This window comes from Microplitis mediator, chromosome 7 (assembly GCF_029852145.1).
Source record: "Microplitis mediator isolate UGA2020A chromosome 7, iyMicMedi2.1, whole genome shotgun sequence".
Lineage (NCBI taxonomy): Eukaryota > Metazoa > Arthropoda > Insecta > Hymenoptera > Braconidae > Microplitis > Microplitis mediator.
Genome location: NC_079975.1, coordinates 10,970,809 through 10,985,563, shown reverse-complemented (window position 1 = coordinate 10,985,563; position 14,755 = coordinate 10,970,809). Strand labels below are relative to the sequence as shown.

The following is a 14,755-nucleotide window of genomic DNA, read 5'->3' as shown; positions in this document are numbered from 1 at the left end:
TACTTTGACAAAAATACTTCAAGAAAACATTAATGTCATAGTGTAATACAAGATACCCCTGTATTACTATCAAAAATGGATTATTATCTCTCTGCTAACATTCAGCGAGTAACGCATTCCATGATTGCTTCAAGATCAGAACTTATAACTTCTGAAATAAGTATCTTACCAGGGACACTACAAAAGGTGGGCGCGATCTAGTGGTGAGCACTGAACTACTTCCGCTGCTGCTGCCTAGCATCATAACTTTTTAAATCAATAATCATTAGGATTAAATATATATTCATTAATCTCGAACAAATATATATATATAGATATATATATATAGATATATAGATATATATATATATATATATATATATATATATTTATTTATTTATTCTAAATGGATATATTTTTTTGTGTCTAAGTAATATTTATTAGAGTTGATATAATAATATATTGCTTTAATATTTGGGGTTGTTGGCACTGCAAAATAATTTATTTGTCTATTAAATAAATATTTTCTTAACTTAACCAAATGATTTTATTATCTCAGAGAGAGAATTATTAATTCTTTAATTAATTATTAAGAATTATCGAGGTTTTATTGTTTACTTTCATTTTTACAAATTTTGTTAATTAACAAATACACAATTAAAAAGAAAATTGGGATAAAAATTTTTTGAATTTCGAAAGACTTCGTCCACAGAATTTTTTGAGCAAATCAGCTAATTATTACATGCTTTGCAACATTTGATATCGTGTTTGAATAAAATTACTAGTTAGTTTTCAGGAATTGATCAATAAAATTACGTAAAAGTTATCACTCCAAAACAATGTTATAGATAATTTTATTCGTGAGGTTGTTGAAAATCAACGAGGTAACGTTAATTATTATTTACAGAAAGTTGGACAAAAAAAAAGTCTTATGATTGCTGCATCATATTTTAGGTTAATTAAGTCGATAAAAAAATTATGTAAAGTATCACTATTATTTATACATACTAGAGTGGTCCAAAGAAAAAACTGCTTTTAGGCAAAAAAAAATTCCCTTCAAAGCACAGCTTCATATCTCAGTTCTTAATGAGATTCAATGAATTTCTATTTTTCCATTTGAATTATACGCGTACAAAAATTCATTTTACGTTTTCATCCGGTAAAACTACGGAAAAAATTTTTTTACTTGAGTTAGATTTTTAGAAACGTCTTCATTTATCACTATTTCAACTGAAAAATTCATGTCAAGATCTCGCGTCAAACCACGGTAAAACCACGGAAAAACCACTGTGGATCCACGGCGGATCGACGGAAAAACCACGGTGAATCCACAATGGGTCTACTGTAGATCCACTGTGGATCCACCGTGGTTTTGTCGTGGATTCACCGTGGATCCACCGTGGTTTTGTCGTGGATTCACTGTGGATTCACCGTGGATACACTGTGGATTCACCGTGGATACACTGTAGATCCACTGTGGATTCACCGTGGATACACTGTGGATCAACTGTGGTGAAATGTCACAAAACCACGGTGGATCCACAGTGGTTCCACGGTGGGTCCACGATGTGGTGGTTTCACCGTGGATCCACGGTGGTTCCACGGTGGTTGCAGGACCGCGAGAGTACATACATACATACATACACTCGTACATCATCTTAAAATTAGTCAGAATAGCTTCCTAGGACCTCAAAACGTCGACATCTGATGAAAATTCGATTTTCGTAAATCGGACCGAAACCAATAACTTCCCGAATTTTTGAAAATTTTCAATTTTCTTAGCAGGAAGTTAAAAATTTATGTCTAGCCACGACTCATAAAAATTCAAAAATCTAAAAAAGTTGAAAACAAGCAGTTCTCGATAACTATAAGCAATATCGAGTAAGACAGCAGCCGCGTGGAATCCGATTTTCAACATTAAATAAAAATTATTGTTTATGGAGTTAGAGTTCGGGGAGTCGAGACCTTTTTCAAGAATTTTCCTCCACTTTAAAGATCTTTTTTTAGATATTTAATATCGCTTATAGTTATTGAGTTACTAACAAAAATCTAAGATTCTTTATTTTGTTTGTGTTTTTTTGTTAATAAAAAATTCAAATTTTGATGAAGAAAAAAAAAGAAAAAACACATCTTGCGCAAAATTTGATTCCGCATCGAATGAGCTATCACTCCCCGATGAAAAAAGATATTATACAATTGTATAGAATTATATATCAATTATATATAGACTATATATAATTGGATAGAAAAAATGGCCCGATCCAATTCTATACAAATTGTATACAATTCTATATATTGCAATTATATAGAATTGTATATAATCATATAGGATTGTATATAATTTGTATAAAATTGTATATAATTATATAGAATTGTATACAATTCCTATACAGTTGTATACAATTGGATCGGGCCATTTTTTGTATATAATTTTATACAATTGTATAAAATCTTTTGTCATCGGGTCATATTTTTACCACAATGCTAAAAATTTTTTCTAGCAAATTCACACAGGATTTTCACAATAATCTTCGTTATTATGTAACATAGTAATGGTTACCATTCTAGCATAGGAATCAGAACTATTTTTTTCTCTCCGTGATGTATGTGTCTTCCTTCAAATTTCATAATTACTTCGTATTATAAAAGTATCTCTTTTATTACTTATTATGTTCCGAAAGTGCGCCATATGAATATAACCAGTCTTGTCATCACGATATCGCCCTAAATTCTTAACGCATCCGAATGAAGTTTTCCACACTCATTCTGTGAGTAATTATCTTGATCAATTATGGAGATAAAATAAATATTTCAATCAGTTAACAACCCCAGCAGACCTGATTTACCGTAAATTTACGGCATTTTTACCGTAAATCTATCGTAGAATACGGCAAATTACGGGCAGATTTACCGTAATTTACGGTAAGCAAGGTAGATTTACGGTAAATGGGTGAATTTCGGTGGGTTTACTGTACACTACGGTATTTTTACCGTAAATGTACCGCAGAATACGGTAAACCTACCGTAAAAATTCGGGTGAATTACCGTATTATTGTATTTTACGGTGTATTACCGTAATTTACGGTGGTTTTACCATGTATATATATGTATTCATTTGGCGACGACTCTTTAGGATTAGATTGAAACGATCACTGCCTAAGTCGCTAACTGATAATGAGAAGAGGAGAGATAGAAAAAGGTATTTGTGGGGTGAGAGGCATTTCGTCCGAGTATACGATAGCTGAGACTCCTCAGTTAGGTGTGTCTATCGTATACCCCACCTAAGACGCCGTGTTGGAAGTTACATGTTGGAAATGTTATATAATAAAATAGGTATAGGGGCAAGATACTGCGAGAGGTGCGAGTTGTAAATACCATCTCGCGGAGTGAAGCCGAACCACCACATATATATATATATATATATATATATATATATATATATATATATATATATGAGCTCTTGAGTTCGAAAACAGCGGGAAGTTTCAGGGCTGGACCGCAGGACCAACCGATGCCCAGATCTCTTTTATTACCTTTAGTTGGGTGACTACAAGAACCCTTTCGTAAATCAGTATCCAACTCTTTTTGGTTTTATTGTAATTAACAAAAACGTAAAAATTTGTCATTCACGAAAAATTTAGCTGCCATTTTTATTTTTATTGTTGTTATTTTATTTTTATTTTTTCTCTCCATCAACTGGCAGCAGCACTAGCGTAACAGTACGACTGAAAACAAGAGCGACATCTAAAACAAAAAGGCGGGATATTTGAAAAAAAAGAAATTAAACTAAAAATAAGAAAAAAAAATCAGATTAATAATTTAAAAATTTTGACAGTTAATAAAAAAGTTTATCGGAGGATATAATAAAAAACTTGATACTCTGAGCTAAAGACATTTTTCTTTATTTTTATATACAACAATTTCTTTAAGAAATGAAATATTTATACGAGCTTTGAATTTAAAAAATTTATTGACTCGTTTAATTTATTTAGGTAGTGTTAATAATACGAATAATTTTTCAATAGCCAACAATTGATATAGATTTTTAACACCTTTCTTTTTTAATTTAGAAACACTCAAAATTAAAAACGTAGTAATCGCTGGTTTTATTATCTTAATAAGTTAATTCTTCGTGTTATATGAGAATAATTTTCATACACGACAGTAATCAACTAATTAAATGTAAAATCCTACAATGCGAATCGAAATGGTAGTACTCAGCAGGGTTGCGAATTCTTTAACGAGAATGTTTACAATTTAAAATTAAATTTTTAATCCATAGTTGAAATTATATCGATTAAAATTATGAAATTAAATTTTAATTCAACAACTTGAAATGAAAAATTAAACAATTAATTTTAATTCAGAAACGTAAGATTTAATATTAAAAAATTAATTTCAATCCAGGTACGTGAGATTCACAATTTAAAAAAGAATATTTAACTCGGCACGTGGGATTAAAAGTCAAAAAACTAATTTTTACTCAGGCAAATGGAACTAAAAATTATAAAATTAGTTCATAATTTGACCCGTGGGTTATTAAATATGTAATTAGAGATTAGAAAGTTATTTTTTAATCTGGTTTTCCTAATTAAAATTTTTTATTCAATGTATTATTTAAAAACGTAGAATTATAATCTAAGCAATTACATTTTAATGCTACTCTACGAATTTAAAATTTGAAATTTAATTTTTAATTCACAGATATTGGATTAAAAATAAAATAGTTATTTTTAATTTATTGTTTCTGGATTATGAAATATAAAAAAAAAATTGAATTGAAGCACTAATGCAATTATAAATTTAATACGCTATTTGCAACCCTAGTACTCAGTAAAGATTCATGCATACTTAACGATTTCCGAATTATGCAACGTATCATCTTTGTTCATCTTCTAAAATATGAATCTATTGGAATGAAAAAAGTATGTGTCATTAAATAATCAATATGTAATCAATAACGACTGTACAATAAAGATTGAATGAATAAGGGACTCATTCATACTAACCTCAGACAGAATCGCCCAATTTCCACTTTCACTGTGAACAGTCAATCGGAACTCCCTTATTTTTCCTAATTTATAACCAAGCGTTCCTTGGGCGATTCCATTGCTATCAAACTCACCTATAACAAGCAAAAAAAATTGATTATCAAATATGTAAAAGTAATAAATATCAAGATCTCAAAGCCAGGAAACGCATTATTGTAACTGCATTAATGGCAATATTACCTATTAGAGTATATCCATCTTCTGTCATAGTATAGTTCTTGTAATTCTCAAAATTTTGAAACTCGGGTAAAATTTCAACTGTAGTATTATAAAATTTATCTAATGGATGTTCCACGTTACCACTTTTGAATAGGTATCTATAATTTTAAAAATAAAATAAAATAAAACATTTGTGAGTGTAAAAACAAATATAGGTGTACAAAAAAAATCGTTCGGTCTTTAACAAAAAAAAATTTATTTATACAAATAAAATCAAGCACAAATCTCATTGAATGTAATAACCGTCGGCTTCTACTTATATCTCCCAACGCGAAGACAGCTCATAAAATTTTTAGCGAGAGAAAGTTTGGTCTTTCGACGCTATGAATTTGTTCAATATTGACTGACATTACAAATAATGCTTCTAATTCATCAATTATACATAGGATAAAAATGGATCATCAAAATTGTTCTTTCACAACTTGATATTTATATTTCGAAATTGAAAATTTCCGATAAAGTCACTTTTTCTGTATACTTTTTGTCATAATTATTTTTGTATTACTCAAAATTAAAGTTTAAGCTAAAAATCAATACAAGTTCATATAATCTCTATAAAATTGAACGTAAAAATATGAAGTTGTTTTATTCCTACAGCTGATTAAAGACGCTATTAGGGTACTATAGACTCTTCGTATCCGTTATGATTGTTGATGTCAGAAATATGGCCGATTAAGTTTAAAAAGACATGTTTAATCGTACTGCCTATATAGACCTACAGCAGTAGATTGATAAAACTTATATCTATGAAAAAATATTTATATCAAATAACTTAATTATAATCACTGACTTACTTCTTTATATGTATAGGATGTAAAAATTTAAATTTAAGATGATCTCCTGCTTGAGGTAGAAGGCCCCAGTAAAATGATTCACCTCTGTATGCTTTATCCAAAGTATAGTGTTTGTAAACTTTGATTTCAGATTCAACTATCGCACGAGGATTATCGTGAGCATAAAAGAGCGTTGATTTACCAAATTGTTTATCCTAAAATGAAAATTTTATTGAAAATGTAGATTATTAATAGATAATCTATTAATAGATAATTAAATATGTCTATAATTTACCTTCAATTTTTGCATTTTTCCCTTCAAAGAAGAATGAATGCCTATGTGTTGAAATAAGGAAGGCTTATAATGTAACCATAATTCTGCTTTCGCCATTTTACAATTTTTCTACATTTAAAAATAAACATTCCTAAAGCCAAAAATAAAATTTTTTTTTTTTAAATTATAGTTTTGAACTTACACTGTCTTTATCTAAGCTACAAATTTTAGTCGATATTAAATGATCTAGTAACCAATCAACAGGTTTATCACTGTAAAACATGAGGAAAAATTGAATTAACCAAGGTAAGTCCACACATTTAAAGAGTTTACCTGAAAAAAAAATAATTATAAGTAACTTTTCAATTTTCAAATAAAATGTTATAACTATACCGATAAACCCTAGTTGACAAAAATCAAGAATAAACCAATTTTCTTTGCGGCTTATTTTCTGTAGTGCATATGATTTCATTATTGTAATGAAATTTTTTTTTGCTAAAATATCATCTTCTAATTGAATGTAGAAAGTTCCTTTAGAGTGAGCGTAAGACATTAAAAAAGCAAAATCTAAATTTTGTTTCGATCTCCAAACAACACGTTGATGACTATCCCCAAGAGTATCTCTTACTTTGGAAAAATCAGGATAGTACGATGGTGATGGTGATATTATCTCAATAAGACCACTCTCAGATTCCCGTGGAAATTGAATTTCAATTTGTTTAGCAACATAAGAGACGTAATCAACATCTATTTCAGCTACAAATACAATAATTAGTGTATCTGAAGCTTCATTAGAATCCATACATTCAACTAAATTTTTTAAAGTTGCTAGTAAATAATTTTGGACATCTCTTCTCACTGTAGGAATGCCGAGTACCATGTTCACTCCTATTCTCCCTTTACTTTGAAGAAAAGCTGGTCTTAAACTATTCGGATCATTGAGAAAATGGGGCAAAAAACTATAAATTGATGGCAATTTGACAGCTGTTGTATTCAAATCTTCATTATTAATTAGTAATTGGAAATTCGGTAGGCTTTGGGCACTTTTACTTAAAGATAGCAAATGATGAGTTAATAAATTGACATCTTCTTGAGAGGATATGTGCTTGGTTTGTAAATTTTCTAATTTAACTTGTAATTCAGCTATTTTATTTTGCAATACAGTCTCTTCCGTTACATCCGGAAATGAAACAACACTCAAAATCACGTATGGAATTAATATGACTAATAATACGATTATAAACCGTTTTTTAACTGGTGTCACGTTTATAACTCGAGCTATCATTTCCCTCTTCTTTACATTTTCACTATTTTTTAACTTTGCATGAAAAAATTTAAGAATCGATTATTATCGATTTTTGGAATACATAAATGAAGCTTCAATAAAACAATTGCTACTTTTAAAGTGGATTTTCGAACATATATACACACACACAAACACACATGCACGCATATAAAATATGTATATATTTTAGCTGTCACCCGCAGCTTCGCCTGCGTGGATTATGTAATATTTATATTATTGTTGAAAATAACTTATGAACCAAACGTCATAGCCTATTTCTGTTGAGAGCACCTTAATCTTCGTTGGATAAGCTTTCAATTTTGCTACTTATTTTATAATTTGAACTATTGTTTAAATTAATTTGATGACCTTGAAGTAATATGAAAAAAAATTTCTGCAGCTTTAAAATGAGATAACTTTTGAATAATACGTTATTATATGTCAAATAAATTTTGTTATTTGTATGCTGTAATTTATGAAATATATTATATATAATACTTGAATAACTTTAATGACAAATGTGTCTTTTGTTTTATATAATCTTTCAAAAGCATGTGTACAGTTAACTTGTGTGCAATTTTTTATGCTTCAACTTGGCATTCACGAATGACATTCTTTTTTTTACTCTTCTTTTAAAACACGTTTTCTGTTTTCTTACACAAATGATTTGAATATATATATTTTTTTTTTTTGACAGACACTTGAAATGTACGACATTTAGCGCCTATAGCCGGCAGTTAAAAATATTAGATAAGATACAGCTGGTACAAAAGATACCTAATCGTTCTCATTGTGACGTCATCAACGGATCAAAAAATATTTTTTGGTTACATGTGCGATAGCAAACGACCAAAAAATATCGAAGGAACTCAACGAGCCATCTCTTGTGACAAAATTTGTCATCATATTAATTAATACACTTACCAACTTCTCTCTTATTTTCAACAAATACTCAAAACAATCTTACCAAATAAATAAATGCGGGTTATAATCTGCCATTTATAGGCACTAAATGTAGTACATTTCAAATATTTGTCATAAAAACTAATGTATTTGTCTAGTACAATCGAGTCTGACGCTCGCCTTCGGCTCGGGCACCAATCTTCACACCTCGCGTCTTAACCTTTTAACGGCAAGGTCGGACAAAATCGTACCTGCGGCGCCAAAGTGGGGATTGCCTACAGCGTGCGCTCACAGTTCCCACTACCTCAGTTTACGAGACTCAGTCTCGGTCATTACCGAAATTCACTCATGTGGTGGGTTTCTTTAGTGCCCTTTCATATGTTATTCTAATGTTTTCAATGATTTTATTTTTTTAATTATTTTAAATATAACAAATTATTTCAAGTTTTAAAAGAAAATTAAATTCAACCCTCTTTTTTTTTTTTAATTATGAATTGATCATAATTTTTTTTTCTTTTTTAATTCTTATCTTTAATTGTGAGGACTTCATTATATGCACGGTACTGCTCGCCAGAGCTCACGGATACACATTAACGCAGATACGCGCCACCCTCTTGACAGGCCGCAAAGTGGGGGAAACGCCCAAAAGCGTTAAAGGGTTGAACACGATCGCACCCGATAGATAAACTACTATTTTTGTTCAAATAAAGAGTGGTGCATTAAAGACATTTCATTTAATTATTTAAAACTGACAAACGCTTATTTCTTTACGATGTATGGGATTGCTTTGTAGTGTATAATGTAATAAATATTAACTATTTATAATTAAAATATTGTAAAAAAACCGATGTAAAATTTGGATAATCTTATATCTAAAAAAAACTTCTGTTGATTCAATAGACTTGAGAATGATAATTATTATTTTTGATTTCCATTTTGTATCAATAATGTTTATCATTTCTTTTATTAGCAAGAATATTTCTTAGTTAACATAGCTAATAACTAATTTATTATATTACGTATTATATTTATTGTTTCTTTAACTGTACAATCAACACATTTTTTCAGAGTAATCTATCAAGGTAGGAGGCCCAGTTCCCGATCAGGAAACTAGTACCCGATCATTCATTTATTTGTATATCTATATTTATTAAATTTGACTAAATATAGATATATAAATAAATAGAGTGATCGAATACTAGTTCCCTGATCAGGTTCTAAATCTTTTATCTTGTAATATTTATTTATTAACTTTTATTAAATTAGGCTTTTTATTTTCTCTTATTGATTCATTTTTATCAACATTTTCAATAGATTTTGCAAGTCAAATTATTACAAATGCAATCATTGTATGCTCTATTAAGTCAAAAGTCAATGATTTAAATGAGTTCACTTGAAGATTAAAAACCAGTTGGACCAAATAATTTAGGTCGCATTCTTCAAAAAGTTACAAAAACTGTATGGTTATTATTGATTAGCATGAAGGTAAGTACATTAGAGGTTCAAAATATTAACTCCGAGTTAATGATCATTGTAAATGCACAGCCGTTAAATTTGTTTATGAAACAAACCTTGACGCAACTTGTGCGAACGTGAGTCCTCATTTTCGCTAACCAGAAATTAACCATTCACCAAAATATTAAAACAATAAAACTTGAAATTACTTAGCACTATAGATGAGGAAAAAATAAAAACTGATAATTTAAAAGTTGCAGATATTGATAAACTGCAGATGCTCTCTAGCAGAAATAGATCACGATTAGATTTGAGTAAAAATTTCATAGATTTTATTGCACGCCTCGGAAGCGAAGCGGAGAGGTTGTGCTTTATAATTTTTAAGTTAGGAAAACAAAATAGTGCTAAATGGGGAGAATTAGTATTCAACAACTCAATTGAAAATTTGACTTTGAGGCGTTTCAGTCTTATCTGATATGATCTTACATATTTTGCACCACAAATTATGAATCTTCAAATAATTTTATCGTCAGTCGATGTGCTCAATAATAATAATCAATTTTATCGTTCAAAATGGCAAGAGCTATACGGATATTAACAATTAATTTTTTTGTAACTTCTCGCTAAGAAAATTTGAAATTTTCCAAAAAACAAAAATCTGAAAAACAGTTGATCCGGTAGGCCAATCCCGAAATTTCCCACTGTTTTTGAGCTCAGAGGACTCTAAAACGTTATTATTGGCTCAAAAAAACGGTTGGATCAAAAACATATACATTTCGTTGAAAAAAAGTAATTTTTGACCGACCCCTGTTTAGGAAATCTCATAGAATCCAATAGATACTATAGATAATATCGTTGGGACTAATCGACCGATTCACACGTGTTTCGTGGCAATCAAAAAGAGACTTTGTCTCCTTTTAACTAGAAGTTATTTGATGCCCATCTTGGGTTATGGCTCAAGAATTTTGTTTTTCAACATAGAATTTTTTGACTAAAAATGGCCGAAAAAGCATTAAAAAAATTTTTTTGTTACTGATTTTGAATTTTTTTTCAGAAAGAGCGTTGAAAATAAAAAAAAATGACCCCTCCCCCCCATAACTCCGGAATGGGCAGACATAAAGGGCTAAAAATTAAGCTGAAGACTTTTTTCTACATGAATGAAAACATATTAAAAAATCAAAAAAGTCGAAGAGGGTCACCGTCGCAATGTCGTTGAATTGATATGGAATGACCCATATGGGTCATTCTCTTTTTTAACCATAGGGATATACTCTCTAACTTTAAACGGATGAACTGATTTAGATCCTTAAGGTGGTATTTGAAGCGACATTAATTCCTAGATGCTGTAAGAAATTGAGCTTGATCGCTGTAGTACATTGCGAGTTATACCAAGAGAATACAATTTTTTTAAAAATGTTTTTTTTTTGATAACTTTTAATAAATTTTATAGATCGATTTAAAAATCTGATCAGCTCTCAAACTTACTCAAACGCGTTGAATACCACATTAACCATCAAAATCGAATCATTTACTCAAGAGATGTCGTTCTCGAAAAAAAATTTCAAAAGTGTTTTTTTCGAATAAACTCAAAAATCGAAAAACTGATTGAGTCCAATAATGTTTTATTGTTATAGACTGAAAAATTGCGTCGAATGCCGCCTTAAACATAAAAATCGGTTGATTAGTTCGATAGATATCAACGATGAAAAATTTTAAAAATAACAATTTACTTTATTTTTCCTGGGTAACGCATAATGTAATTCATCATATGCTTCAAAACTTATACCAGTCCTCTGTGTTCATAGTGTTTGATGATCGCCACATAAATTATTGCAATCGGTTTAAATAATATTATCACCAAACTTTAGAAAATTCACTGCTTCTGACGTTTTTTTCCGGATATTTCATATATTAACTCACTGGTTTAATTCAAAATTTAGGTAACTCTCCATCTCGATCATTTCTATCAATTTATGTCCAAAAACATTGAATTTATTAAGCATAATCTTAAGCACGACTTTAAAAAACGATCCTTATTGATTATTTTCAATTTCTCGAAGATCATTATGAAACGTAACTCTTTTTGAGCTCAATGTGTCGATTAGATTAGGAAGACAATTAATCTAATCTCCCTGATTAAGGAAAATGAGTTAACCCATGCTAAGTGTATATCGATATATTAGCCGATTCAAATTGTTTTAAATCATTTCAAATCATTTTTCTTAATCAGGGCTAAATAAAAAAAATGAACTAACAACTGCGCATGCGCACGCTTACTTCAACCAGCCCGATAAGCAAACTAAATTGTGCTTATACTAACTCCACGGTATCTGTGAATAAATACAATAAAAACCAATATTAATTATTGTATTCAATTTTCAGTTATCATATTTTTTTCGTTCAAATAAATAAACAAATGCAATTGAAAAAATAATCAATAAAATTATTCAGACTTTAGGAGTTAGCATAAGCATACTTTAGTTTGCTTATCGGGCTGATTGAAATAACCGCGCGAATGTGCAATAGTCATTTCGTTTATTGATTTATAATAAATTAATTATCTCTTAATTTAATCAAGATATTGAAAAATTATTTAAACTTTTTTTTCTTTTTTTACAATAATTAAGACCTGTAAAAAAAAAAACCTAATTTTCAATATCCGTATAGCTCAACTAAAAATGCAAATTGGAACTCTATACAGAGAATAGACTATTTCAGACAAATAAATTAGTTTTAGATTATTCATTTGAGTGTTAAAGTAATTTTTGAATATCGATGTCCATCATTTTAGTTTAGAAATACTCGCTTAATCGTTACAAATAAAGTTATGAGCTTCATTGAAAAGTAGTTTAACGAATAGTCTTGATGTGGACATTAATTTTTTAAATTGATCTTCAATAATAATTTTCAATTTATTCATCATAATTGAAAACAGAAAGTTCGATAATTTTGATAATATAATCATCACTGAGTTGAAGCTATCACGTGAATTGATATTAAAAAATAATTATGAAATTTTCCAGTTCATGGAATTTGTTCCGCCCTAATTAGAAAATCTCATAAAATCCAAGTTTTATGAAAAAGTGCTATACGCAAGTGTATCTCTTATACATACAGCTATGAGAATCTATCGTATTTTTAAGCATGGTGTTGTTTAGTCATTTACCTTTTATTACTTTCAAATAAAGAATGAATTATCCATCAAAAAATATACCTAAACACAAATATGTATAGAAAGTTTGACAAGAATATTTTATTTTATTTGAGTACTTCATTTATGTTATGGAAAAAGAAGTATTTATATCCGCGACAAATCATTAGCATCAATATTGTTTCACAATTTATACTCATGCTCGGTATCATCAAAGATCCTAATCACCGTAACCTTAAACCGCAACATTTTGTTTTACTAAAGAATAAAAATATGTAAGTGAAAGACAAAGCCAATTTTCATGTGAGTCAAATGGCTAGTGCTTGAGTACCTGCTTTAAGGCTCGGCCGTACCTAACGGAATCTCGAATTTAAGAATTCTAATTACTTTTTGAATATTTATGGGACTCGGGTGATGAAAATCTTCCGAGGAAGTTCGTCTTCTGCTTTAAGTCAGAAGCTAAGAAAATTGCTGTTATGATAATTATTTAATAAATAATTAGAATTCTTAAATTCGAGATTTCGTTAGGTGCAGCCCAGCCTTAAATTCTTTAAGATCCGGATAATTTGAGTGCCGTACAGCCTGGTGCATTGATGCCAGGTACTGGAATTTCAAAGTTATTAAAATATATATCTATTCTAGTAACCTTGTAGTATTTATTACTAGCAGTCAATCTATTGATACGTATAATGATTGATGCCAAAAGAATTATCCCTAATAACACATTTTGCTTTAGCAAAAGGTTACTTACACAAGTTTCCTTGAATTTTTCGTCAAATTTCCGTCAACTTCGCACTTTTCCGTTTTTTGACGACAATTTATATATAGCTTGCTATAAAATATGACGTAAATTTTCTACCCGAATTAGAATGCAAATTCCCGTCAAAAGTTGACTAGAAAAAATTTTTCGTCAATTTTCAGGCAAAGTTTTGCATCACTTTATTGTTTATTTTACTTGAAAAATTGTATTTTTTTTACCCTCAAATTGTAGACATATTCATGCATAAATTTGCTTACATTCTGAAATGGTAAGAATTAACATTACCGACTTTTTTTCTAGTAAAAAGTTACCTCTAAATTGAGCAAAAATTAACCGTAAATTTTTCTTTCCAACTTTTGCTGTCAAATTGTCTGCAAATTCGGGCAGCAAATTACTGTCAATTTCAAGCTAAAGTGGCTATTAGGGTACATGCTGCTCGCATGCGCTTCGACCCCATATGAGTAATTAAGGGTTAATTAAGATAGTAGTGGTATACTGGAGCTACTGAGAGCGTTCCCTTCAGTTAGCATGCAATTCCCATACCCCCACCATTAAATGATGAGCAAGCTCTCAGTAGTCTCACTATAGATTTTGACTGCTGCATGTCAACATATGAATGTAAACATCAGAAAAAGTTATCTGTCACCCAAGTGGCCAGCTCAGCTTTTTGTTGGCTTTTAGTTATCTATTCCAAGTCAACTTTTTGCTATTTCTAAATGTTATCAAAATGGTAACAAAAAGTACTTTTGAAAAAGATAACTTTTAAAAGTTGTCTTAAAGTTAACATAAAAATGTTAACAAAATATAATATGAAAATGTTAGCAAAATGTTACCATAAAATGTAGTTATAAATGGTGACTTTTTAGAGATAAATAAAAGTTACCAATTTAATGTTGATAATTTAT

General features: G+C 29.7%; 1 protein-coding gene across 5 annotated transcripts; it reads right to left on the bottom strand.

Annotated features, from left to right (window-relative positions):
- Nucleotides 1–3,863: 3,863 nt before the first annotated feature.
- LOC130672293 (alpha-1,3-mannosyl-glycoprotein 4-beta-N-acetylglucosaminyltransferase B) lies at nt 3,864–13,359 on the bottom strand. Of its 5 annotated transcripts, none has more exons than XM_057476778.1 (8): nt 13,106–13,359; nt 6,690–7,614; nt 6,499–6,629; nt 6,318–6,425; nt 6,044–6,237; nt 5,211–5,347; nt 4,989–5,104; nt 3,864–4,887 (listed from the first exon to the last, which is right to left on the bottom strand). In XM_057476778.1, exons 2-8 carry the CDS (start codon nt 7,579–7,581, stop codon nt 4,858–4,860), a joined length of 1,608 nt encoding a protein of 535 aa, XP_057332761.1. In that variant the 5' UTR covers nt 7,582–7,614; nt 13,106–13,359; the 3' UTR covers nt 3,864–4,857. The 5 variants fall into 5 exon arrangements, with proteins under 5 accessions (XP_057332761.1, XP_057332762.1, XP_057332763.1 ...); XM_057476779.1 differs by having other exon boundaries at nt 6,690–7,603; XM_057476780.1 differs by having other exon boundaries at nt 6,690–7,603; nt 13,154–13,359.
- Between the last annotated feature and the right edge of the window lie 1,396 nt (nt 13,360–14,755).

Coding starts and splice junctions, on each gene's coding strand:
- LOC130672293 (XM_057476777.1), bottom strand. Junction 6,630..6,689: donor TTGTCAACTAGGGTTTATCG/GTATAGTTATAA, acceptor TTTTTTTTTCAG/GTAAACTCTTTAAATGTGTG. Junction 4,888..4,988: donor ATTGGGCGATTCTGTCTGAG/GTTAGTATGAAT, acceptor TCATTCCAATAG/ATTCATATTTTAGAAGATGA.